The sequence below is a fragment of the Pagrus major genome, chromosome 1 (genome assembly GCF_040436345.1).
Source record: "Pagrus major chromosome 1, Pma_NU_1.0".
NCBI lineage: Eukaryota > Metazoa > Chordata > Actinopteri > Spariformes > Sparidae > Pagrus > Pagrus major.
In genome coordinates this window covers 13,431,685-13,459,051 of record NC_133215.1, presented here as the reverse complement: position 1 = coordinate 13,459,051, position 27,367 = coordinate 13,431,685, and the positions used below count along the sequence as shown (strand labels likewise).

At 40.8% G+C, this 27,367-nt stretch overlaps 1 protein-coding gene across 1 annotated transcript in view; it reads right to left on the bottom strand.

Moving 5' to 3' along the window:
• fam13a (family with sequence similarity 13 member A) overlaps positions 1–26,900 on the bottom strand; it is a 55,430-nt gene extending 28,530 nt beyond the window's left edge. Inside the window, exons 1-8 of the mRNA XM_073463474.1 lie at positions 26,874–26,900; positions 22,002–22,191; positions 20,801–21,010; positions 17,801–17,978; positions 15,130–15,277; positions 12,623–12,706; positions 6,665–6,912; positions 213–254 (exon numbers count right to left, since the gene is read on the bottom strand). Of these exons, the coding sequence (XP_073319575.1) occupies positions 213–254; positions 6,665–6,912; positions 12,623–12,706; positions 15,130–15,277; positions 17,801–17,978; positions 20,801–21,010; positions 22,002–22,191; positions 26,874–26,900 (1,127 nt within the window). The remainder of the gene's footprint in view (positions 1–212; positions 255–6,664; positions 6,913–12,622; positions 12,707–15,129; positions 15,278–17,800; positions 17,979–20,800; positions 21,011–22,001; positions 22,192–26,873) is intronic.
• Positions 26,901–27,367: the final 467 nt, after the last annotated feature.

Sequence of the window (27,367 nt, the reverse complement as noted above, 5' to 3'; positions counted from 1 at the left end):
ATTCTGTGGGCGCCTCCACCACAATAACCAAACAGTGGTGAGCAAACTGTTGCATGTGCACGCTGCCCTGCTTTCCCTCTAACTGGTGGTTCCATTGTTTCCGATGATAATGCACCAAGGCAGCACACAGCCACTTCCCCCACACCTCCAGTGCAAAACAACACGCTGTCACCCAGTTCTGAAGCTTTCCAACACAAAGACAAGAGGCCTACCTCATGTAAAAAGGAGATATTGGCCTCTCTTCTTCTTGGGAACTGGAATATAAAAAACAAAAATACACATAATTAATTGCAGGATGTGGTTATAAAGTGCTACGGCATAAAAACATTAGCCCCTCCTCTCCCTTCATCATTACATGTCATTGGGGCTGAAAATAGGAGCATGTCGCTGGCTTTTGTCTGCAGAATAATAGTCATGCAGTTCTACAGATCAGTGGCTTTGTTGAGCTTGTCTCTGGTAATTATTATGAACCAAGAGAGAAATGGGTGCTTGCTCGAGAATATAGGCAGGCTACTGCCACTGGATGTACGCCAGCAACACATGATGAAATTATGCAACGATAAGAGGAACTCAGTCTTGGCACTGAATGTTGGGGTTGCTTAACATTTTCATATCCTGGCACTTACAGGCTGAAAATTTCATAATCGCCTAGTCTTGTTTGCCCAAGCAGAGCTGAATACTGTATTATCTCCTCTCAAGTCAAAGGAGGAAGAAAAACACTGCAACCAAATCTCATCCGTGAGAACGTGTAACAAATACATACATGTTACGCCGAGGTTTGAAAGTATTTCATAACTCAAATCAACCAGGTTGTAAAATGTAAAAATAACAATTCAATTGAGCTGCTTCAGTTTTATTGTCCTGGTATTGTGCACACTGGCTCACTCTCAAAGTTTACTGGGACGTCTGAACAGAACAGAACAGAACAGAACAGAACCGTTGTTAATGTTGTTAGAAACACTTGCACTTTTCCTATTATGACAAGTCAAAATGTCTGCTGTGGAAAGATATGTTTTTCACTGTACAAGACACAACAGGGTGACTGTTCATCACTTAAAACCCCTATCGAGACTTTTTTTTGGATGTTCACTTGCGACAAGCAGACACATGAACTCTGCCTGTGCTGTCAGTTTACAACAGAAAGGATTTGGACAAAAGGCAAGATTAGATGTGTTGTTTGTGACAAACCATGTACAGCAGCAGCAGCAGCAGAGATTGTCACTATGTCCATTCCAGACATCTTCAGCTGCTAAACTGAGTATTTATCATTTGAGGAATTATTAATTGTATTAATTTGACTATTTTGAGCAAAGATGCCAAAAATACCTGTGTTTCACTGTGTCATTGTGATAATTTGCTGCTTTCTCTCTCTATATTTTGTTGGGCTGTGGACAGATCGGACAAAACAAGCAATGCTGATGACTCATGCTGGGCTTGAGGAAATTGTGACGGCCGTTTGTCACAGCTTTTTAAATATTTTGTCGACTCAACAAAATAATTATTAATCAAGGAAATTGTCAGCAGACTAATTTAGTTGCAGCCCTATCCTCAAAATAAAACATGTGGCTGACTCACAATCATAAATACCCCAAACATGATTTGTTTTTGTTTTAGTCCCGACTAAAATGAATTATTGTACTTTATACTATACAGTATCAGCAGAAGCCTAAACGTGCAGTCACATCATGTTGTTTATAAAGCAGCAAAAATATTCTGTTTTGCTGATTTTGTTCGATGTCTTAAGGGAGAGCAGAAAATCAATCTGAAACAATTTCCAGCTTGAGACAACTTTGCCTGCTGCACCAACACAAAGTCTGATGGTTGGTTGTAAACATGTTGAGTCTCAGATGTTCTCAAACACAGAAAACAGAGTTGTTTTTCACTGGACCAATCAGTGAATGTTTGGTTCTCTGGTGTGTTCTGGTACATGGCGTGCATTCATGTGGCTTCCTGTGAGGGGAGGGAGAACCACTTTGGTCCTTTGGGCAGCACCTCAACAAGTTCAAAACAAAGGATTTAGGTTTCAATTCAGGCGTGAATCAAAATGGGCCAAAGTTCGTTGAACTTCGAAAGTCTTCTCAAATGACACAATGTACAGGAAGTGTGCCTGTGCTCCTCAGTGAAGGTGTAGTTCACCACAAACACTTCCGAATTCCTTCTGAGCCACCGGAGTGAATGCCTTGTTCTTAACCGGTGTTACACAGTCTGGCAAGCGTATTAAAATAATGTGTGCCGTCACTGCCGCCGTGAATTGCAAAAGCGGAAATCCTGCTTACCCACTACCTTACTGAGGGGATAACAAGAAGCTTTGTAAGGGTGCTCGGAAAAAGCCTGATCCCTCCGGGGTGAACGGAAAACTACCAATGTCAAAGGCGGATGTGGACGCTGGACACCTGAAAAATCCTCCAGAAATGTTCGGTGCAGTACCTCTCCTATTGCTCTGCCCTGTCTTACTTTTATCCAAAACCCATCAACAACACTCGCTGTAGTGTTATTAAGTAACGTTTTAGGTCTTATCAAATCAAAAAGATGTGAATACTATTCTAGAAGGGCCATCACAAGGTGTCTGGATTAATGCTGTCGATTGCTCAAAAATAGGTTAAGTGAAGAAAAACAGTCTAGCTCGGGAAGACTAAAATGCATTCTCTCTATAGTAAAATGATATATTTTAAATTTACTGCATCGATTATTAAGGAGCCAAGGTGAATCTGGGAACAGTCTAGCCAGAATCCCATTGTGTCCCAGGTCCTCTGCTCAGTCTCTAGTCCCTTCAGGACCCCCAAAACTGTCGGCTTTTCAACGGGTGCTGGACATTCTTAGAATATCTCAGAGCACAAAGTGTGTGGTAGTCATGACCTAAAGTATTTAATGGATAAGCTTGGCTAAGCTATGCTTGGTAAATGTTCATCCCAGCGGAGAACATCAACAAAAGAGAGCAAAGCAACAAAGAGGGTTTGAAACTAAGGCACAGACATGCAGATGAACATTATGATTTATGGATGAAATATGATGGACGAATCTTGTTATGTGTCTCTGTCATGACTGTTATCTATTCACCGCCCGGGCACTAAAAACATGAGAGGCCCGCTCCAGAGCCAGTGTTTGGTTTGTGCGTTCTCTGCAACATAACAGACGCCGTCAAAGAGGAACCCACTCGCTCTGTGGATACAAAAGGCTCATTCTCAGGTAACAAAAACACAATGATTCTTCTATTCTTCTATTTTTCATATTTCCATTTTTCCCCTAAATCCCAAACACGCTGGTCCTAGGAATGACGGAAAATACTGAAAAATGCCCATCAGTACTTCTGAGAGACCACAGCCTGAAGTGATGTCTTCACATATCTTCTGTGTGTGTGTCATACTAAACTTTTATGTAATGTGTTAATGGATCTGGTGCTGACACAGTGTGAGACTCTGAGTAGTGTCATATGAAAGGTCACTGGCGTCTTCGACAAGTCGTAGTAGGAGCCAAACAGCATCATCATTTCTCAAAATCTAAATGTTACTCAGACAAAAGCAACAAATCATGACATTTGAGAAGAGATCCAGCCTTGGCTGAACATTTTATTCAGTACTGGCTTAAAAAACATGTAGATGATTTTGGACCAGTGCCTTGGTAAACTGACCTGCAGTCATCCTTTTCCCTCACTATCAAGCCCGGTATCTGACTTTCTGTGAGGTCTGTCGCTAAACTTGAACATCAAACTTAGTGTCCAGAACGTCACCTTTAAAATGTTGTCCCGCAAAAAGGCTTCAGCTCTCCTAACTAGTCTCTGGCCTGAGAAAACTGAAAAGATTCTTGGATGAATGGTGAAAATATCAATAAGAATAAGAATAAAACAGCTGGTTGGCTTTGCCTTAGTACTTGTAGATAAAATGTAACCTGATTGACTAAGACTCCTCATAGACCTAACTTAAGGGACCTCTATCCTGTATAGGATTTGGCACTAACATCAATAGAACAGGAGAACCAGTTTGATCCAGCCTGCAGGATTTTGCTGTAAATATGTGCTGTCAGGCTTTCAGGTTGATGGATGAGACTTCCTGACAGGCGGCCAACAATACTGTTATACCCACAGGGAACCTGCACTCACACCACACTGCAACGTTCCTCACTCCCACTTATTTCCAACAGGATTCTAAGAAACCTGATGGTTACATCACAAGATTCAGTGAACCATGGCAACACCACACAAAAGACAGTATGCATCCCCTACTTGAAACTACGCAAAGCTGAGAGCATAATAAGTTCACATGATGCTGCTATGTTAGCTCATGTGGCCTGTGTGGTGAATGAGACTGGTGTCATATTTCAGGTACAGGTGAGAGCACTGTGGCATACATAATGACTGGATTAATGTGTTTGATAAGGAGGAGGCATGCGTTACGTTGAAGACGTGTCATGTTAAATGTCGTCTGCTGGAAGGCTCTGATTCAGAGGCCTAAACGTGGATACAAGACAGGATCTAAAAGTGGAACCACTAATATCAAACCCTGACGATGATGATTTGAGTTCTTGTGCGTGCTGAATGTGATCTGAGCGAGCGGAGTGACTCACAACAGGGGAAGTTCCTGGAATGAGGGGTGCATGGGTCGAATATAATACACGTTATCAGATATATATAAACCTGCAGCGCGGGACTTTTATATATAAATGGACGTCCCCTTGCCAAGGGAGTTCACACAGTCCTGATTAAGCCTCTCACCGCCACATATATCTCTCTGTATTCACAGTATAGTAGAGTTTTTAAAGTTTGTGCTGACTTTTCCCATTGTCTCACTACCAGCAAAGACTGGTTAGCCAGTGCTGAAGGGGAAGCAACCGGAGTGACAGAGTAGGCTACAGCAAAGAGGAAATAGTGTGGTGCATAAGCACGTTGACAGTGTTTGTGGAGTCATTCTTACTGCCAGAGCGGGAAGACAAAAGTTCTGTACCACAGGTTTTAAAAAATAGCTTTTTTACCACCAACAAGGCTTAAACGCACTCTAAATTCTGGATTTCATATTCTATATCAACAAAAAGAAAATCGTGAATGAAAAGTAAAAATGTATGAAAACCATACGTGGCTCTGCTGCTGTATGTGCTGTATTATGCTGACACAGACGTGTCTGACACATACCTACGGAAAGTGAGAGCAAGCTGACAAGCTGGCATGAGAGCAGTTACAGATAAGAAAACACAGATGGATCCACTTCTGGAAAATTATCATATATTTGCTATGGGTGTATGTGTGAAAATCACAGCGACTTTAACCCCTTTTTTGTAAATACAAACTCAACTTTATCTATTTTCCACTGTATTCACTTACATCCTTTAAATCACCAAATTCTACTGCTGGGTATCAAAAGCCTCCTTCCATTAAAGACAGCATCTTTATCTTTTCGCGAACTGCAGGTGTCTATTTGTAAATACCAAAGAGTTCAGACTGCTGACGCACTTCACTGGGATCCCCCGTCATGCCGTCTGTACATCAGTCACCCAATGCGACCTGACAAGGAGAATCTTAGCGTGTGAAGGAAATCTAACAGGAGATTTACTGACACCCTGACATGGCGAGGAAAGCTCTGCCACCTTAGAAGTATCACATTTGACACTGCATGCAGACAAGAACATCTGGTCCATTAGTGATGATCAATTCATTGATTTAACAAATGAGGAAGAGTTCTGAAAACAGAGAATTATCACTTGAATTTGTGAGAATGATAAAAATAATATTGCCCATAATATATGTAATAATATTACCCATAATATATATGTATAATATATTCAGTAAACATAGATATATATTTAAATCTATGTAAGTGGGTGAGGTGATATTTGTAATCCAGTACACAGGTGGTATGTGTGTGTGTGTGTGTGTGTGTGTTACCAAACTTTTATGTAATGTGTTAATGGATCTGGTGCTGACACGGTGTGAGACTTTGATTAATGTCATATCAAAGGTCACCGGTGTGTTCGACAAGTCGTAGTAGGAGCCAAACAGCATCATCATTTCTCATCTGAGTGCTCTGACATGACACAGATAACATTTACTACTTTGCTCCACATTCAACACAACACAAACTCTACACTGTCACTGAAAAATCCCTCAATTGAAAACACACACTGTGGATAAATGGGATTTGGAGTGCGTGAGAAGAGGTTTTAAACAGTATGATAACGACCTTTTTTAGACAAACAGTGCAGGTGTGAGCGCAGCCAAGGTTAATGCTAGTCTAAACCCTCAGTCAAAGCAGCAAGAACCCCAACAACAGACACAGCTGTAGCCTTGCTATTCCAGGACTGAGGACACTCGACACCAAGTGGTTCCAGTTTCAGCTTCTTATAATAGGCTTGTTTGCATGCCAAAGGCACATTGCCACAAGGCAGGGGCTTTAGATCCCTGATCGCTGTCAGACACTCAGGATTCTTCACCCTCACCCTACGCTGATAGCACATCAGCTATGCAAACAGTGGTCATAACCTATTTACCGCTGCTAGAATCATCCCTAGTCTTCCACACTGGAATCACAAAACCAAAAATAGAGATTGGTAAATTGTAAAGTAAGTGAGGTAAGTTTTGTTATGCATGAAGTAGTTAAGTTTCGCTCTTTTTTAATAAAATAAATTCAGCAAAATTATCATATATAAGTTTGTGTTTGTAATTTTCTAACACACTGACCTGTTGAGGGCCTCCATGCTGCTAGCAGGGCTAATGTCAAGTTGGGTGGGTTGCGATGCAGCGTCTGGGGTATCTGGGCGAGCCACTGGTACCGGAGCTGTGTCCATCGCCTCTGGACTGGGGCTTCTCAGCTGGGAGGTCAGGGGCAAAACTATTGGTATTGACAGGGGCCTCGCATGGGGCAACCCAGCAGAGCGGCAGGGCTGAGGAACAACGTGAGTCACGACGTCACTCTTCCCTTTCCTCACCTGAGAGAAATAGAGATGCCAAACGACAGGTGAGTCTCGTGATGGGAAACACGAGACGTAAATGATACACTAATCGACACAATCAAGCTCAGCGTAGAGCCACACACACAGAGGAACACACCTTTTCTCAGGTTACTATAAAACATGCTTTTGGAGTTCATCTGAGGTGACGCAGGGAGCAATAAAAGAGCTATTAAACAGGCGAGGGGAAAAAAGAGGTTAGCTAATAAAACTGTAAGGTTAGACTGATGTTTGTCTTACCGTGCTGACCCTGAGTGGGTATAAACGGCGTGAACCGCTTACTGTAGTGTAGGAGAAGAACCTCAATCTAACTACAGCCACGTTGTTAAACGAGCCCTTCTGCATTTTTACTGAGGTTTCACCAGGGAGTCCTGAGAGACGTGTTGAAGAATGTGCCACTGAGCTTTCTCTTAGTTTATATATGAAGAGGACTGGTATGGCTGCTCATGGACACTGAGGCCAAATAACTGCCTGGCTGTGGTAAACAGAGTACGAAATGGGTCTGACGCCAGCAGCTGAAGTATTGATAATGGTCAAAAACAACCAATGCTAAAAGAGGCTTGGCTCTAGATAGACGTCTGTCGGTTGAATTAAAAGGTTTTCTTTCTTCTTTTTTTTTGTTTTTTTTACACCAATTATCAGCAGAACATTTCCATTTGGGGTTTTACTTAATGGGTTGTTCTAAAAGCTATGGCCGCTGCTTCCATTTAGTCACTGGTGCACTTAATGGGTGAATCTTTGGGAACATAATTAGCTCCACAAGCTTCTTTAGCGAGACCCGGTATGGATTTTGCCCCTCAGGGGTTTCTAATTGATTTGGCTAAATTTGTCATTCAGAGTAAACTACCAGAGGGAAAAAGAGAAAATGAATGGGCACATTAGCTTTTTTTCAGGAGAGTAGTGCCTATCCTAAAATCCAGGTAAAAACAGTGTTTTGACAATGAATTTCAGTGGTAAAAAACTGTCAGAAAATAATGAAAAATGAAAAATGTCGACCAGTGTTTGGTCGAGATGACGTCCTCAAATGTGTTTTTGGTCCACAAGACAAGGATATTCAGTTTACTGTCACATTTAGTTTGATTTATTTTGTTTAGATTGTCTGATTGAGTGCATTTGTTTTTGTATTCTAATTTTTATTTATCAAATACTTTGCGAAATGACACAAATTTTGTGTTTCTTTAATAAAATTTTAAAACTGCCCTCCCTTTCACTCACAGTTTAATTTAGTATCATGGCGTTATTTCAAAATGTATACATCTCATTCATATAATAACAACACTTTCACTTAGGTCAGGTTGGAAACCTTATTTACCTGTTGGGCCACAGACTAAAGAAAATGACAGCTTGAGTTTATTAAAAATTAAAAATTGCCAGTTAGTCTGAGCAGTGTTGAGATATTGCTGTTGGTGTAGGTTTGGTTTATCAGAGACACAAGAAAAGCAACACATTAAATAAAATGAGCACAGCAGAAACAGTCAGATAGGTTGGAACACAGAGTTTAACTAAAATGTGTCCAGTAAGTCCAAAAACATCTACGTAAATGTGTGTATTTTTTCTGTCTCTGTGATATATGATGGTACAAGTATTTATAGTAAAAGAGTAGGTTATTTGAGTCTATTATATAGTGAATAATAATTATCATGAGACACACATTATGTATATTACATAAACGACATAGTGAAGTAGTGTGACTATATAACAAACAGTGAACGATTTTAGACACAGTCACGGAAACTCAGCCAGCCAAAGCTAAAAATCAAACTGCAGATCAGTGTCAATAGTGTTAACTACTGATCCGTCATGCGGTCTCCATTCCTGGCTCTCAGTTTCTGCCTATGCATAAAAAAGAGCTCTAACAGACCAACAACAAGTCGGAGCTAAATAGGCCAGATGGCAAAGAAGCCTGACGGACCAAAATGAGGATATGACCTGGTTTCTAAATCATGGATTAACTAATAGTTTGTTTTTGGCAAAAATATCTGCAAAAAGTCTGCCAAGAAAGCCAAATAAAATACAAAGAACTTAACATTTCACTTTGGTGCGCTTTTCTGTCTGCTACAATGAAAGGCAGCTGTAGCTGGCCTCTGTTAACAGATCTCTGCTTACTGACCGGTGACAGCTCGTTTCTCAGATGTCTAGTTTTTCTGACGTGTCTTTTGCAATCTGATCCATACCTGTTCCTGCTTTTACGAGCAAGCAAACACTTTTCCTTGAAAAGATAAATGCTGACATTTTCAAATTTTGAAAAAAGTACTGAAATTTTTTTTTTTTGTGTTTTTTTCACAGCAACAGAAGGTTTTCTTCCAACAACAAGGATTTTGTACTACTACCGCCAAGAATGACTGTATTCCCGCAACTGCATTATGTGTGTTCAACAACACACAAGTTCCCCTTTGATCAGACATTCATCCGTTTAATAACAGGTGTATCATAAATCAAACAGACATGTTTAGAGCTCTCGAAACTGAAGTGTGTGTGGGTGTGTGTGTGTGTGTGTGTGTTTGTTTGTTTGAGTGCTTGTCTCTCACCACAAGACCTGACCGGAGGCTGATAAACACTGAATCATTTAGACTTATAATACCTCTGCCTCACAGTGCCATAGTACCAAACACAGAGTGTAGCTCTGTGTGTAGTGATCGGTCTGAAACTCACACTTCTAACTGCATCTCAGCACGCACGAGTCTGGCCTTGAGAGTGAGACAGTTTTTATGGAAGCGGATGAGTGTTTTGGAAATGTAGCTATAAAAGTTAATATTAATAGTGATGCTGAATCACTTGATAAATCATTATGGAAGGAATCATTCACAGGAAGTATCTGCTCCCCACATGTCTTGGTTGGAGCTTTATCTGTTGACACTCGTGTTCTTAGAGCTGTTTTGGCATTTTTGCCTTTTGATTTAGTTAGCTTTCTGGAGCTAATTTCTTGCTAATGCAATGTTATACCACTAGTAAAGTATACGCTGAATCACTGTTAAATATGTATACTTTCTTTTTAGCTTTACTGTTGTGGACACTATGTGTATGTTAAGGTAAGGCTGGACGGTATGGCCCTAAAATTATATCACGTTTGACCAAATAGATCCTACCAGCGAAAGACGCAATTTATTCCATATGACAATATCCAAAATCTAAGATGCTATATAGTCTCATATCACGATAACCATATTTATCATACATATTGCCCAGCCCAATGTTAAAGCAACATTATGTAACTTTTTTGCCTTAAAATAACAGCTTCCAAATCATGTTGATGGTACAGTGTCTTGTAATAGGGTGAATGGTGTCTCTGTCTCAGCTAACACTATGTAACTTCAGCGTTACATACATGTTTACCTCAAGATAAAGTTTTCAACACACAACACTGTCATGACGTGATGAGTTTTGTTCGTAGTTAACACCTACATTACATCTGACAAATTGTTCCACTCAGAAACTGTGGGGGGCCAAAATGCCAATTTTTACATACTGTTGCTTTAACTAGATCAAGTAATGTGTTGCACTTCCTTAAGTGTGAACATAATGTTGATCTTTCAGTGGTGATGCCTTGTTTTCCCCTGGCACGAAGCACAACTTATAAAGAATTTAACAGCAGTTACCGTATGCTGTTTTGAATTCAGTTTCCTTCTTACTGTACTTAGTCATTTTTTACAACACACGTGGTTTTACTTTTGGGAATCTCCTTCCTGATTTGTAATCACTGTCATTGAGTTTGTTGTCCAATACTGTTTACAGTTTCACAATTGCGTCCAATAAAAGCCTCAAAGGCATCCTGCTGTTATCAACGCTTATTGGAAGTGTAGTTTGTTTTGCTGTATAACTGTGGACCTATAAGCAGAGTTAGGGTAGAGGGGCTAACTGCCTGCTTAGCTGTAAGCTTAAAGTAACGCCAGGCATTTAAAAATATTCTTAAGCTTTAGTTACATTCCAGCTCTGCAAAACGCAGATTTTTCAGGGACTACTGAAGGAAACAAACATCCTTCACCAGCAGATGTTTTTACCCTCCTGAGCTTATCATGCCGTCAGTCAGCAATTCTTTTATCTCCGCAGTGACACTGGTCTTGATATGTGCGCTGCATTTATGGCATCAGTTCTTTGTTTAAAACTGCTTTCAAAACAACCACGGAGAGATAAATCCTGTCTTGTCATAGTGAAACCAACCTCACAGGAATTACTCATCATTTTAACACATATACAAAATATTAACTTAAATGTACCTAATTTTGGATCTATGTGAGACCAAAGTAACCGACTTTAAACAGAGTTTAGACGTTTACTTCGTTAAATGCAACTCTCTTGTTGATCTTGATAAAAATGAACCCGGAGCTCACTTTATACCACATGAACACAAACAGGAAATGTCCTTGATTGTAATTTAATTCATGCCAAAATGCAGCTCTTGTGGCAGACCTCATCTGTAATAATACCACAACACAGTAGGAAGAGCATACCACGGCCCATGTTTGTCTCGCACTGCAAATAATCGTGCTGTTGTTTCCTGCAGCAGATTGCCTTTATCAAATCAAATCATGTGACTGAGCTGCGAGGCCACGGGCATCAGAGGCTGTCTGAGAGATGGCCTCAGGCCAAGCAGCAATGAGGCAAAACAGCAGATAAGAAAGCAGGAAGGATCTATTCGGGAGGTGAGAAAAAACAATTAATCGCAGAAATTAACAACAGTAATAAACCGTTATTTTCTGTACCTTCCTTTTCCTTGGTCTTGTCTGTGAAGTTTCAGTGGAGGATTTGTTCCGAGGTTCTGCATTTTGTCGTTGGTTTTTATGTCCAGCCTTGGAATATACATTCATAGAAAATGCAAAATAAGGAGATTAGTGCATAGAAAATGATTTGTTTAACAGTACACAGTCAGTTAAATGTACAAGAATGCATTTACTAATGCAGTTAACAGCTAAGTTAAAACATTCCTGGCTACTGAGTGCACGAAATAATGTCGGGCTGCAAGATAATCCTAATTAATGTGTTGGATTATGTTCATGACTCATGAATGAGTTTAACCTAAAGCAATTACCTTCTAACATTTTCTACATCTTATATCATTATTTTGACAAAGTCTATGCTACAGTAGCAGTTTTGGCGCAAAATTCCATTTTTATTGCTAGATTTAAAGTACAAAAATAAAAATGCTTTTCCCCATCATTTCAAAACTAAGACTAAACTCCTTCAAAATATCATAAAGTGTGAGAAAATACAAATCCAAACAGTGCTTTTTGTAAAGACTTGTTCCTGAGAATAACTGATAACTTATCTCTAATATCAGTAGTAAAGGTCGTATTAACAAGGTCGTCATATACTCTCACTGAGTGACCTGATTACAATTCAAGGCGGTATACCCAAGTCAGCTGACACTGATAACATCTTTAAGGCTCACAGAAACCTACACTGACGCACACAGAAAAAGGCTTTGGCGTTAGAAAACAGCTTTTCCAAAACATGCCCCTGTCATGTTAATCACGTCACACAGGTCACATGGATGGTGTTAAAAAGAAATATGTAAGGGAATTTGCAGGGCTCATGCAAGTTTGACCCAGGAATGTCATGCATAAACAACAACCCTGCATTTCACAGCAGACAGACGCAGACAAAGATTTCCATGACAGGTACACTGAGAAACTTTAACGCATAAACAAAGATGCACACATGCAGGTGTGCTGCTGTAGTGCCAGACACACACCTTCGTCCTGGGAACTGGTGTCGGTGTTTTTGCATCGGGGTGGTCGGGTGACGTCTTTGCGCCTGCGTCTGTCACTTGTGCCTCCTGGGAACAGAAAGAGGAGAAAAGAAGACGGTCACATATACAGACATACAGTCTAATGACAAAAGGAGTGACAAACCATGCTCACAGAGGCTAGGAGACTTTGATCTCCAGTTTCTTATTGTTGTAACTTTAGCCTCATATATGCAGTAGACGTGAAATATCTTTTCACATTCAGGGAGTCGTTTCAGAGCTCCTGTTAATGTGTGGCCTACTTTTGCCTTTCTTCTGCGAGCCTCAACAACAGAGTTCAGAATAGATTTTAACATGTTGACAATCTGCATTCTCAACCACATTCACTCTCATAAACACTTCATTCCCACCTCACTACTTTGTGATTGAAGGAAGAGTCAACACCGGTGATCATATGTGCTCGATCAAAGGCATTAAGAGGAAGGTCAGGAGGTGAGGGGCCTCAGGAGCCTGAGCGTGCATGTAAACACGTGTTTGTGTGTGCGTGTGCATGTTTATGTGTAAGACAATCTCATGAGGGGTTTCCTATAGGTCAGCTGGGTCTCATGTGGCTGTGCCCTTACAGACCTGCACAACACAGCACAGGCATTTTATCACAAAGAATCAATGTCAGAGTAGTGTTTATGGATTGTATTCTACTGCCACTATGAATACGGACCTTTGGATTTCATGAGCTCAGGCTGCACGTGGCTGCTTCATTTATAAAGTTATGACCATCTTCAGCAGTTTTATTTTGCATGGTAAGCACTAGTGTCACATGGGAACCAGACACTATGCGTGATGATGTTAAAAATGGTTGAAGAGTTACTCCGAGAGAAGAGGTCAAGCCCACGGGCAACTAAATCCCAATAGTCATTCCCGGCATCAAATGGCCCCTGTCACGTTTCAATAACACAGTCATCAATCAAAAATGGACGCATTTGCTTTAGACTGCTGTGAAGGACGTCTTTTCAAATATGGAAATTCGGCCAAAGTTTTGCACCTCCATCCGAGATATGACAGGTGACAGAAAGTCACACAAACTGCAGCTGTTGCAGCAGAAAATATTCAGCCATTTCACCGTCTTTACTGCACTTGTACAAACTTTAATTTATTGTGATTTTACGCTACAGTCTTAAAATGATATTAAAAATGTCAAGCAAGCTTGGATGGTTAGTCTCGCTGTGTCAAAATCACATATTGTGAACTACATACCCAATATGTGTGCCATTGTTCAACATACTTTTGTGTGAATAAACAGTAGTGTATATGTATTCTAAGGCTTACTAACAATTAAACTTAAGCGTTACTTTTGCCACGTTGCTCTCTTTTTGTCACTGTCTGTTATGTCGTCGTCATTACTTTATTGCAGTGTGGGAAATGTATGCCTTTTCAGTGTCCAGTGCTTTCATGCTTGAATATTTTCCTGGAAACTGTATACCCTTCACAAACTATTGGTTTCATATTAAGGTTTCGGACACACACAAAAAATCTCACATGGTATTTAAGTTGGTATGGATTTTCAGATGCAGTCTGTGTCTCAGTTAGCATCATCACGGGATAAAGCCCACAGCTTTGATTCTCTGCCTGTCTGTGATGAGTTCGCTTGAGGTTAGCTTGTGAAGACCTGATGACAGACCATCTATATATTTGCCCATCATGTCTATGTTTATGTCTTATTTTCTTGTTGTTATACCTTTGTAACACTTGTGTCATTTTTCCCATGTTGTTACACCTCTTCACTCATTAAAAAAAAATGAATAAAAAGTGTCAACATTTTCCTCGGGAAGCGGAAACTTGGACAGCCTAACTACCTCAGTATTTCTAAAACCTTACAGCTACAGCTGTGCATTTGTAACTCATAAAACAAGTGAAACTGTCTTAGCAATAAATAATAATCTAAATCTATTCACACAATTCTTCATGTATTTTAAGAAATATGAAAACCAAAACCAGAATTTGTGATCATATGACATCAAGACTTTGAAGTGGGTGGTTTGCTGTGTTTTGCTTGGGATATTTCTGTCACATTTTCCCCGGGTAGCTACAGATGCTGCAGCAAGATGCCGCCAGGAAAACCAGCGGACCAGACAAACCAGCTAATCAATGAAGACATCAACCATCAAGGCAGGAAATATAAATCAACAGCCAGAGACTCAAAACAGCCACCTGTGGAGGAGTGGTCCCTGGGAGGCTGTGATATAAGATCAATAGTTAAATCCATTTTAGCTCGACATTATGTAAGCCTGTATTTATAAACCATCACTCCTCCAAGTGGATCGGCACTGAGGGTGAGGTCACAGGCCAGACAGGAACTCATACTGTTTGAAAAGCATGGGCACAACATGTGACTCACACTAAGCTGTCTTACCAGATTCAGGACTGATTCACTACATCGTACAGACCTCCATCACTGATCTATTTCATATAAACATTAGCATCTGGTGTTCCTGAGTTCCATGAGTATACAACACCTTGACAATAATAAGGGTCGGCTGTTCTTCCACGCAGCCTTCTCTGTCTCTGTCGCTCTCGAATATACTGCCGTAGCTCTGGATGAGCTTGACCATGATCTTGTTGCAGATATTTTGGTCCTTCATTGCTTCGAAACCAGGAGACACGCTGGAAAAGAGGGAGGAGAGAAAAAAAAATCAAAAAAATTGCACTAAACAGATGAGATTTCACAAAAATCTAATTCAAATCATGACAGCGACGGTAAATTAATTGAAGGATTTGTTAATTCTGTCACATTTTATTCTTTCACTCTGCAGAATCGAAGTTAATTGACAGTGATTTTGATACAGACATTGACATTTAATCAGCAGTTAGTGGACAGAATTCTGCTTCCCTGCTAATCCCTGTATGATGTTTGATGCCAATGAACAGCTGTGTGAGATCTACACTGGGCTGTAGGCCTAACTGTAGGCCTAATTATATAACACACACACACACACACACACGCACACGCACACACAGTACAGCCTGATGAAGAGAACAGGTTGTACAGTGTGAGGGAGTATCCAGTAAGTACAGTTTCTTCTTCTCTTTTGTTTTCTGTTCAGTGGGAGTGGATCTCTTTTTATCAGGCAGGGTTTTCCGGCCTGAACACCCCAGTTTATTACTGGAGATGCCCACCAGTCACCAATCTGGAGAACAGTGGGTCAAAATGTTCCAGTATAATTTGAAACTCGCTGTCCAGTAAGCCTATCAAAAATAGACCGGTGAGGACAGAGGTACTTAGATCAGCAGCTGCAGGGAGGCACATGAGCCACTGAGGTATCATTTATTCACGAACATCATATTAACTTTTGAAAACACATCACCGTCAACTGTTTCTCATATGTCATATGACATTTATTTCAAAATCGTTCACTGATCTCAGCCAGTGGTCTTAACCTATAGCTTGGGACCTTTTATCAAAATAATATCAGACTTCTGATACCAGAGGGGAATAAGGATCAAAGGGGGAGTTGACATCAATGGGAAATGTATGGGCGACGTCATTTAATGTAAAAAATAAGCATCACTAGCAGATATTTACACTGTCATGATTTTATCTTCACTAAATAAGCTACAGCACCACCTGCTGGCCACATATCTCCCATTCTGAAAACAAGCCAAGACATCTATTCTTTTCACAAGCGAAAACTTACCAAAAAAAAGCAAATTTTTGTGACAAAATTAACCAACACAGAGTCTGTAGGCTAAATCTTGACTTGAGGCTCATTATCTCAGTATGTCCTGCATGTTATTAAAGTGGAATCATTCAACCCATCCAACTGCTCTGACAGATGAAACCTGTGTTTGATATCTGACTCACTAACACAAATAGAGGGAAGATGACTGAATCCCTCAGTTGTAGCTGTCTTAACTGTAACTATACAAAGGCATATTGTTCTCCTCTGTTATTTAAAGACCACATCACACATTTCGTGAAGGTCAAACTGAATTCAAACTTGCCAAAAACTTTCAGGAATGTGAGTTATGTTCAAGGAAATGAACACTGATGAAAGTCTGTGTAAAGGACTGCATGCTTTGATGAATAAAGTTGGTATGTTAAGTCAAGTGGCCTCCTTCGCCCTTGAGTGTGACTCATTAAAGCCAATGTCAGGCTGAGGCGTTAATTCAATCCTAACCCTGGTGATTGATAATTGGATTGAAGGCGAGATAATGATACAAGGTTAAGGCGCTTACACTTTGACTGGCACACCTTTAGCATTTCAAAATGACTATGCTCGTAGATCTCTGATTGTCTGCGCTATAACTATTACTGTTGTCGCTTTATCACTTGCAGCAGTTATTGCACACATCGGAATGACAGAAAACCAAAACAAAACCAACACACAGCGCACTGATGACCTGTTATCATCATACTCTCTGTCTAACCAATAAACTAAGGCGGAATAATACACAAAAATAAAGAATACTGGGCAGAAAATAAAATTAGGAATGCCTTGTTTACTCTGTCTCTAAATTATACATGTGAATATTTCTGGGTCGCAACACAATCTCAGGCTTTCAGTATTCACAGCACAACAATCCTTAAAGCTGCACGATCCAGTATTTTTAAAATATATAAGTGTGTTATGTGGAAGGTGTCGCTTGGAGTGACAAACCCATAAAGATTTATCACCTGTCTTTACAGTTCTTCTAGGGGACGTTTTAGTCTCTTTCAGCTCATTGTTTTGTTTTCTTGGCCCACAGTCGGATCCCTCTCGTCAACCTGTTTGCTACGGTCCCAGCACCAAATAACAGACAAAGTTAGCGACTAGCTTTGGAACACAGTGGAGCGTTTAGCAGCTAAAGAGCCACACATTTCCTTCAAGAGTTGGCGGAGACCAAAACAGAGCTGAAGGAGAGTGGATATTGGACTTGGGTTCACCAGGTCAGCTGTGTATCTGGCTTTATATCTGCTGGACGCCATATCAGTGTATCGTACGGTGTGTCCGTGTTGTGTTTACAGCTTGTTACAGTGCCCCCAAGACGCCAAAAAAAACCGAATAATGTAGGTTGAAAGGTATTAAAGCCTCAATCATAACTGTTCAAAGTACTTACATTTTCACTGATCATTGTTGGTTGTGCAGTATGTGAAGGATATAAAGTAAAAATAAAATGTTTATCACATCTGCCTCATAAAAAACTCACTGGAAGACACTGGGTCCAAACACAGTGGCGAGGTTGAGGGCAGTCATACGGTTTTCCTTGTGGTTGCACTCCACAAGGGTGAGGAAGTGGCAGAGGTAGCGGAGGAGGCTGTAGTGGACATCAGGAAGCTGCTGGAGCAGGTCCCTCATATCTGACCAAGAGACATCATCACCGCACTCTACAGACACACAACAAGACATCACAACAGGTCAGAGGTTGTTCTGAACCATCCCGCTACATTTCATGTTTTACACTCACTGTTTTTCTTTTTTCTGTTCAGGAAAACTGAAAACGTTAATACTCTGCTGGTCTTTTCACCCACAATCAAATGACCAGGAATGAAGTGATGAGTGATGAGTGACACGACCACCTTGCTTTACTTTGGAGGAAGAAACCCTGAAAAATAAATAGACTCCTTGGTGAATAATTTTCAAATCCGTAATTGAGTAAATAGTTTAACAGCTGGGCTCATGCAGGTAGCAGCAGCTCCATGCACCTGCTATTCCTAACATCTAATCTCGAGTTGTGGTAACTAGTAATACGTGAGCATTAGAGCAAAGAGCCTGCAAATATGTTGATGCTATTACTCGGGGTGCATAATTGGGTCAGCGTTGGATAAACGGTTATGGCTACTGATCCCGAATGAATCAGTGACGCAAACGTTGTGCGTGCGTGCGTCTACGTGAAGGTGGGCATGTGTGTACATCTGAGTAAATAGAGTGTGTGTGTAGGAGGTGGGAGGTAATGGCTTAGAGCGATCGAGTTCAAGCAGGTTAAGTTTAGAATGCAGCAGATGCATTTTAAGCACTTGGTAACAGTGTGTGTGTGTGTTTGTGAGGCGCTTTTATACTTTTCATCATCAAGTTTTTACAGGTTAGTGCACACACACACACACGCACAAACACAAACACACACACATTTGGAGGGATGGAAATAAAATCCACAGCAAAACTTTCTAGGAAGACCACAACTATAGTGGGTTATGGTGGCATTCATGGTGTATGATAACATGGTCATAATGCTTTACGACTACACTCATTAACACACAACACTTTCTGACGACCTCATCAACAGTCAGAAAACACTGTAGATGTGACGTATGATGAATTATAAGTTCAAATGTCTTATGGACTTGACTTGTTAGAAACTGGAGGTTTAGTGATGGGGCTTATAATACTATAATACTTATTTGATATCAATATTACTCATAGCTTATCTTCTATATATTCTGAGTAGCTGTTGCAAATATTAGGAATGCAAGTAGTTTTGAATACTCATCTCTGTTTTTGTCCGCCACTTCAAAGTACGATGTACAAAAAAACTGAGACAGAGAATATTTTGCAAATAATATAATTTTCTTGGAAGCCTCAGGGCAGTGTGACAACCCTTAGCGGTTAGCCGTCAATTACTTTTCAATTAACTGGATAGTCATTTAGGGATTTAAAATGTCAAAATATAATGAGAATTATCCATCACAACCATCCAGAGCTCAATGTGATGTCTATGTTTGGCTAATTATTAACCCTCAAGCGTATTCAAGTTAGAATTTACAATAACATTGAAATGAGAAAAGCAAAACTCGTCACATTTGAGACACTGTAACCAGCAAATGTTTGAGATGTTTTGTTTTGAATAACTTAAAATGTATTAACTGACTGATAAATCAGTGACTATAGAGTCCCTAATGTTATGAAGCTCAATGGGACTTTGGTTTACTGTTTAATTCAGGTCACAGCCTCACTTAAGTCTTACTGGCTTTATTGAGGTGTGTAGCCATTATTAACTCAACTGACGGACAACAGTCAGCACAAAAATACTGTTCACATTCCAAACTATAAATGGACTGCATTTATCTTTTATTTAAATTTGCCAAATACTGGCAGGGAGGCCAAACAAATTTTATAACATACACCAAAATCATTTCATCCGGTGGTTATGGCCGAGCCCTGTGCCAAAGGGCGATTTCTAATGCAGTGTTTGGCCGTAGGCCCAGAATAATGGGCTGATATTTATGAGGTCTGTGAGGGCAAAACAAATAGTGCAGTCAAAATGTACACTCTTCTCCCATTAAACAGATTAAACCCAGTGAGTGAGGGGAGCAGAGAGTGAGCGCAGACACTCCCCCTGCCAAATCACTCACTTTACCTTTTATGACCTCCAAGATTCGAGCCAGAAATATGAGGTCCATCACATTTATAGTCACAGAGACACTCTCTCGCTCTCTCTCTCTCTCTCTCTCTCTCTCCCACACAAACATACACACACACACACCTTTATTTGCACTGCCTGGTGCAGATGACTGCAGTGCTAATAAATATTTCAACATTTTCAGGCACTAAATATAGCTTTGCTTATCATCCGTGACCACGGCCATGACCCAGATATTCACCACACTTGTGATGGTGTTAATATCAAATTGTGGATTTGAGATCACATGAAGTTTGTAAAAATGGAAACCTGATCTACTCGAGCTGGTAGAGTAATTCATGACAAATAGACAGATACGATAGAATCGGGACAAGTAGGTGTTGTAACACATGCAAACCCTCATAGTTTGAGTTTGTGGTTTGATTATTTCCTGTTTTATTTTGAAGTTATATCCTCCTGTCATTTCTCACTTTCTACTCCATCCCTTTGTGATTTTCTGCCCCTCCCTAATGTGTTTCACCTGTGTCCAATTATCCCTACCTCCCTTGTGTAGATATTCTGTGTGCTCTGCTCTCTTTGTCTCAGTCTGTTCCTGTGTCTCCGTGTCCCATCTCCCCATGGTGTGTTTCTGGTTTGTACTTTGCTTTTTCGCTTTAGTTTCTTGGATTTCTCTGATTTTGTTATTTGCCTTTTGCCTTCCTTGTGTTGTTGCTTCTTGGATTCTGGATTTTGGATTTATTAGAAGTTGGTTTTATTTGATAAAGCTTGCATTTTGTTCCATTACCTGCTTGCTTGTGTGTCTTGCGTTTGGGTCTCTTTTTGTGTAATCTGGCACAAACTACTTTCACTTACCTTGGTAGTGATGTATCAGTGCCTGCTGGACTGTTGAGTCTACCAGACCCTCTGGCAGGTCCCTGAGGTACTTTTTGAGCAAGCTGGCCACCGTGCAGGAATCAGATTCAGACAGAAGGTCCACATGCTCTCCCCTCTCCAGCCGCTCTTTCAGGGTCTCCACAGAACGCACATTCCCATTCACTCTGAACAGACCCTCCTGATGCAAGGCTGGAGGAAAATCAGACAAATATTGTTAACTGTATCACTCACTTACAGTTAACTCATGAGCCAGCCTATCAGTCAAATATTCAAGTGAGCTGACAGATGAAATAAAATAAGATGCTCCCCTAAAAAATGTTATTATCAAGCCATTTAAAAGTTTAGATTAGGCTTTATTTGCTTGTGTTTTTAAAATATCTCACTATTTTTTTTCCAGGAGAAGATGACTGTCATCTTAAAAAAAAAAAGAATAACAGCTAAATACATTCAATTGTTAGGAGAGATAGTCTGAAGTACTAATAATGTCAGCCTTGGAGGTGCATACGGAACTGGCCACAATTTAACTGTGTGTACTGAAGTATCAAAACAGACACGGTTAGTTGTATGATATCAAATATACTTCCATTGTCTGTATCATACTTTGAAAGCCCTGTAGGTCCAGTAGCCATGTTCCACTTCCCTGTACTGACATCTAGTGGTCAAACAGAAGAACTACGGAAGATGATAAAGTAGGTCAACACCGAGTACCATATCTGTAGGTTATGTTACGTAGGATTAATGACAATGAACTTTCTAAGTATTTTATTGCGTCTGTTTTCTTTCTCTTTTTTTTTACAACATTGCCCTTTAAAAAAATATTTATACGTATAGGTATATACTTTACTCTATTTCTAAGAAAGTCACTTCATTGACTTTTTCTGTGTTTGGGTGGGATGAGAAACGGGGGAAGCTTTAACTTTGGATATCTAATTTTCTAATTTACAATGCTGACGTTCATGTTACATATCAAAATTGAAATTGCCAGTGATAGAAAAGTTCTTCTTGTTGTGTGGTAATGTGGTGTTGCTAAGGTGTAAAGTCCACAGACTGTAATTACTGGATATATCGTAAATGAATGTAAACAAATGTAAGCCCAGAGCAGTAAATAAAAACAAACAAACATTAAAATCTCTGAAACATAGCAGCATGTTTGCAAATTGTAATGTAAAGTTTTCCTCACCATGCTTGCGGAGATGCTCCACCATCCTCCGCATCACCAGAGGCACACCATCCTCCACCAGGCCCTTCTGCTGCAGCTCAAACAGGGACGCTCCAAACAGCTTGGTGTGCTTGACCATCCTTTGTCGCAGTATGGGTATCTGCACCATATTCTTCATGTCTTCTTTAACCTGCACTGCTGTCTTGTTGTGCTGGAGGGAAAAGAGCAGAGAGCAGCAGTCAGCCGCTGACACTACGGCCACAGAGCTCAGCGCTGGAGCATCAGGTAAGACAGCACGGAGACACCTGTCCTGGAGGAGAGAGGCCAGCTCTGCTCCATAGACTAAAAGGTGTGTGTGGTGATGGTGGTGTCTCTGTGGAGCCCCTACATGCACACCTCCTGCAGTGGTAGTGGCATGTACTTTGAGGCCAGTGTGTTCTGAGAGCTGGGAGGGCCGGCAGTGCAATGTGTTGCTACGACAAATATAGAGTTACCACGCAACACCTTTGGTGAAAGGCATCGTCAGAGTGACACACACACCTGCACAAATAGACGTATGCATGAAGACACACACACAGGTGTATGTTCAGGTGAGGTGATATGCAGCTAATATTAACAACTATGATATTCAGTTTAAATGCCTACAAAGACTGGCAGGTTAAAAAGCTTTCTGAGAAACCACTGTGTGCCTTTCGGAAGTCTATGAAGCTCATGTATGAACGGAGAGTGTACCAAACAAGAGTTGGCTGAGCTGAACAGAAACTTCTTTCAATCCAGTGGGGAAAAAAAATGTGAAAAAAGTACTCAGCAGCTACTAGGAAGGCTTTCAAGGCTCTGTAGTGCCTTTCAGATGGCACCAGAAAGAAGAGGTAAATAACAACAAAACAGATGCATAGTGGGTCTATGCATGACACCATCTTGTCCTCTGACAACGAGTTATGTTTTGGTGCAGATTAAAGGATATGAGATTTTGAAAATTAATACAGCAACAAACAACTCCTTGCAATGTAAAGATACAGTGGAGTAACAGAGTCCTGTGCAGAGAATGAAGTTACACTCCCTCTTGTGTGTGTTGTACTCCAAGGATCTCTGTTCTTTGTTTTGTTAGCTGGGCCGGCAACACCTACGTGTAAGGGCCCTCACGCACCAAACCAACACTGAAGAACTAATGGCTACAAAGCCTGACTATTGTGTGTCTCACTGTCAAAAAGCTGAACTTGAACACACCTCAAAGACTGCAGCCAACAGCCAACAAGCTTGTATGTTCTCGGACTGGAAGAGATGTACACATTTTCATAATGATAAAGCAGCATTTTTTGGCACCTCTCTTGCTAAGAATTTGGATACTACAGGCCCTTTTTTCTTTTTTTTGCAGTTTCTCTTCTTATGCACTGATTCACTTTGCTGCCAGTCAGTGATTTCTCTCACCGACAGGATCATCATCCGCCACCAATTCCACACACTCAAGCAGCCAAAAAAGCTGCCGCCAAGGGCTGACTTGCTGGAAAGCAATGTTCATAGGGACCATTTAATCATTATTTTATAGCCATGACATTGTGCAATCAACATTTACATTTATTTGACTTTATAATGACATGTTAAAGCAAAAAAAGTAGTTGAGAAATGTACTTGTTGCTTTCCATCTCTGCTGTGCTCTAATTGCTAATAGCCAATAGCTCTAATAGCTGAGCCCTGTCTCCTCAGTGGACACACCTTGTGAACCAGAGTCTCAGCTCATATAGAGTGGTTTTAATTCACCAGCTGTTCATGTCTCATCTGATAACATGACAAAGCAAATAGTGCCACATGCTGTCTCTCCCTGTTTATAGATGCACAGACTGTACAGCACACAATCTCATTGTCTCCCTCTGAGTGTAAACACTGAGTGTACACAGAAATCTCTGCCAACATTAGACTCCAGGGTGAATTGCTGATTTGTTTGGCACATTTAACTGCAGCAAAATGCATTTATGTCTCTGTGTATTCAGTACTAGGAGTAAAAAGAGAGGTACGATTTGGACAGGGTGAGGAGGAAAAGACTTCCTGCACAGATTCAGAGCAAGTTTTACTCTTGTATCCATAGCTACGACTGCACCATGTGACATGCTGTTGTTCCAGAGTTCACTGCTTCAAATGAGTGAACTGACCCACAGTGAAATGAGAGGCCCTCCGACTATGATTTCATCACAGTGAGGTCCACGCAGTGTCACAGTGCTGGAAGGAGGAAGTGCCACTGGATTTATCCCCTGTGTGGCCAATTGTTTAGACAGAATGGGTCCAGGGTACATGTGCCACGCTCGGGTCAGCTGATTTAAACCCACCTCACAGATGGTGCTGACATGGCTAAGGAGAGAAGATCTTTACCATGGCAGATGCTCTGGCAGCATTAATACAACATGCATTTGAGAAGCTTGTACAGGCAGTGAGTTCATGGTGCTCATTTGTGCACTTCTGTCTGACAGGTGCATGAAAATATGCCGATTTCACCCTCCTGATGAATGTCAAATAGTATTTAAGAACACTTCAAAGTGACATTACCTACATGGATAAATTGCACTGACACAGTGTATTTTGAGAATAATAGACTGGCTAGGTCAGTAAGTGCGAGAAGACGTTAGCAGTCGGTATAAGTCAGAGGTTTTAAAAAGGTATAAATGAAAGAGATATTATTTTTAATTACACAAAATCAAGCACAACTTCATAATTCTTTCAATATTCATGTAGCTGTATGATAGAGAAGGGATTATCCGGAAATCTATGTATCTACTTTTTAAATGTGTTTGTTTATTGACCTTTCAGCACTATCACAGGTTCATAAAGACAATTTTCATTAAAAACTCAACAATTAATTACAATTAAACATCTGTAATAAATAGACCCAAGAATTTCAAATAGACACATTTTAAAATGTAAAGTTATCCAAGCTAAAATCTAATATCTCATATCACAAATCTGAAATCTAAAATCAGCTGTCATTTCTGCAAATACATATATTCAAACTGTTCTGAAGATATCAAGCAGATTATTGTTGGGATTCTGATCCACCTCTCTATGCAGGCAGGCATCTTAAAATACAGACTTTAAAAGTTAGCTACATTTTTAAGAATCTTTATATAACTTAAGATGAACTGATCATACAGTTTTGTAGTATTCTGTACAGGTGTAACAGTCTGTTGTTGGTAATAATGTTAGTGGGTCACAGCACTGTAGTAGTACTACGACTCATGCAGGTGTTCAAGAGTTAAGCTGGTCTGAGCTAGGTCTGACTGTGACAGGCCTTACTGAACAGATGTCCCCTAAATCTGTCTTTACTATTAGTGCACACACACACACACACACACACACACACACGCATGCACGCACGCACGCACACACACACACAACCTTTTTTTCTTGGTATTGAGCTATGCACAGAAACATATATTATGTTAACAGGTGTGTGTTCATGACACATTTCACAAGTTGATACCTGATTGTCACCTTTTACATTTAAGGTTAATTCAGATAGATTAACAATAACGTATCTAAAACTAGAATGGCACTCAGTAGAGCGCATACCTCTGCCAAGGCCATATAGTCCCCTTTCCCACCTTCACATCAGAGTTGAGCTGTAGTGTCGGACACGTTAAACCCCGGCTGTGAGCTGGTTGTCTTGTAAACACATACTTGTGCTTTTGTCACTTTGTTTGTATGGAAGTGATGATAAACTGAGCACATAGAAACATCACACCCCTCCCTCTCAGCCTCCCTTCCACAGTAATTACACAGCTATAGTTATATATTCAGTGTTAGTGTTAGGTGTTTGCAGTCAAGCCAAAGTTAAGTTTTTCCCTTTGCTAAAACAGCCACGATTAAAGGGAAACACTTCCTGGTGGTACCCATTTGCCTCTATTGTTATCCGGGACAGTCTGCTGTGATTAGCTTAATAATCCTCATCTCCTGCTCCCCTCCCCCATCCTTAAAATACTTTTCACACCACAACTTCTGACAGTGAGAGAGAAACCTATTGTCAAGGGGGTAACTGAGAGACTCTGGGAGCAAAAGGAAGTCTGCCCTCTCCTCTTAAAAAGCACCTCTAACACTTTGAGACACTTTTCTGAAATATTTTGTGTAGCTAAGTGGGGTGAACAAGCCCGTGTTTTAAAAGAGGTTATGGTTAACAGTCAAGACCATCTTCCTGTGTCTTTAACTTGCTCATGAGGAAGATAAGCAAGCCCAAGCATGTGCCCTTCTTTTTCCCAGCCCTCCACCCTCTCCCTCCCCATTGACTCTGTCCCTATGTGGGTGGCCGCTGAAGCAACTGGTAGCAAAAGCTCCACAGGCACCAGAAGCAACAGCTGCTCAACTCAGAGAAACTAGTGCTAGTCATGCAGTTTGAAAGAAATTAGACCGTTAAAGGAGGTTCAGTTCTTAGAAAAATACTTTTTCTTTTGAGGAAGTTTTGTGAAAAGTGACCTCATTGGGGGAAAAAAAGTTGCTTGGAAAAAATGAGCAGGAAACATGAAGCTCACCATGTATATTTATTCCTGTTTTTTTCTGTTACACTGTTATACAAAGATGGCAGACTTAAACAAGTGCTGGCTGGCAGGGAATCAGCTTTCTCTGTTAGGACTGCAAGTGAAAGGACTCATCTTGATGCCGGTAGTTAGTGAGCGAAGTTTAATTGAGGAGGGCGAAGCTCGAAGAGAATTAAGAAGACATTTGTCCGTCCAAGACATTTTTAAAAAGCCACTTGGGTGTACTAGAACATTTAACACACACACACACACACACGCACACCGTCACAACACACTGAACAGCAGCACACAGTCCCTTTATGCATTCTTCAGCCCTTAATCATAGGTTGAATGGGAAGACTTTGAGCCAACTCAAAGCTTTGTAGCTTCTACTCACACAGATGGTCAGAGCTCCAGCCCCCATTCTCCCACAGAAGAAACGCCTGCGGAGGCAAAGATGAGGGGAAAATTACTGCTGTCCTCCCTCCTCCTCCTCCTCTTCTCCTCACTCTGTTCCAGGACACACTCTTGTTGGCCTTTTCCCTCTGGTGGGAATCCCTTTCACCTTAAAACGTGCCATCCAAATATTCCCAAAAAAAGACACAATACAGGCAATCCACGTCAGGAGAGAGTGTGAGGAAGTGCTGTCAGGACCGGCAGGCTGTCCAACTCATGAGCACAGATTAGTGCTTGTCTCTCTGCCTCTCTCTTCCTCCCTCTATACTCCCCTCTCTCCTCCTAGGCTGAAATCTGAGCCGTGCTCTCCCATTGGCTGAGCGGCCTGGTCATGTGATTAAGGGGTTAAAACCCAAAACTTTAAATGTGTGCCTGCAGGAATCATCTGTCTGCAGCTGAGGGAAGAAAAAGAGGAGGGAGCTTGTGCGCAGTGAG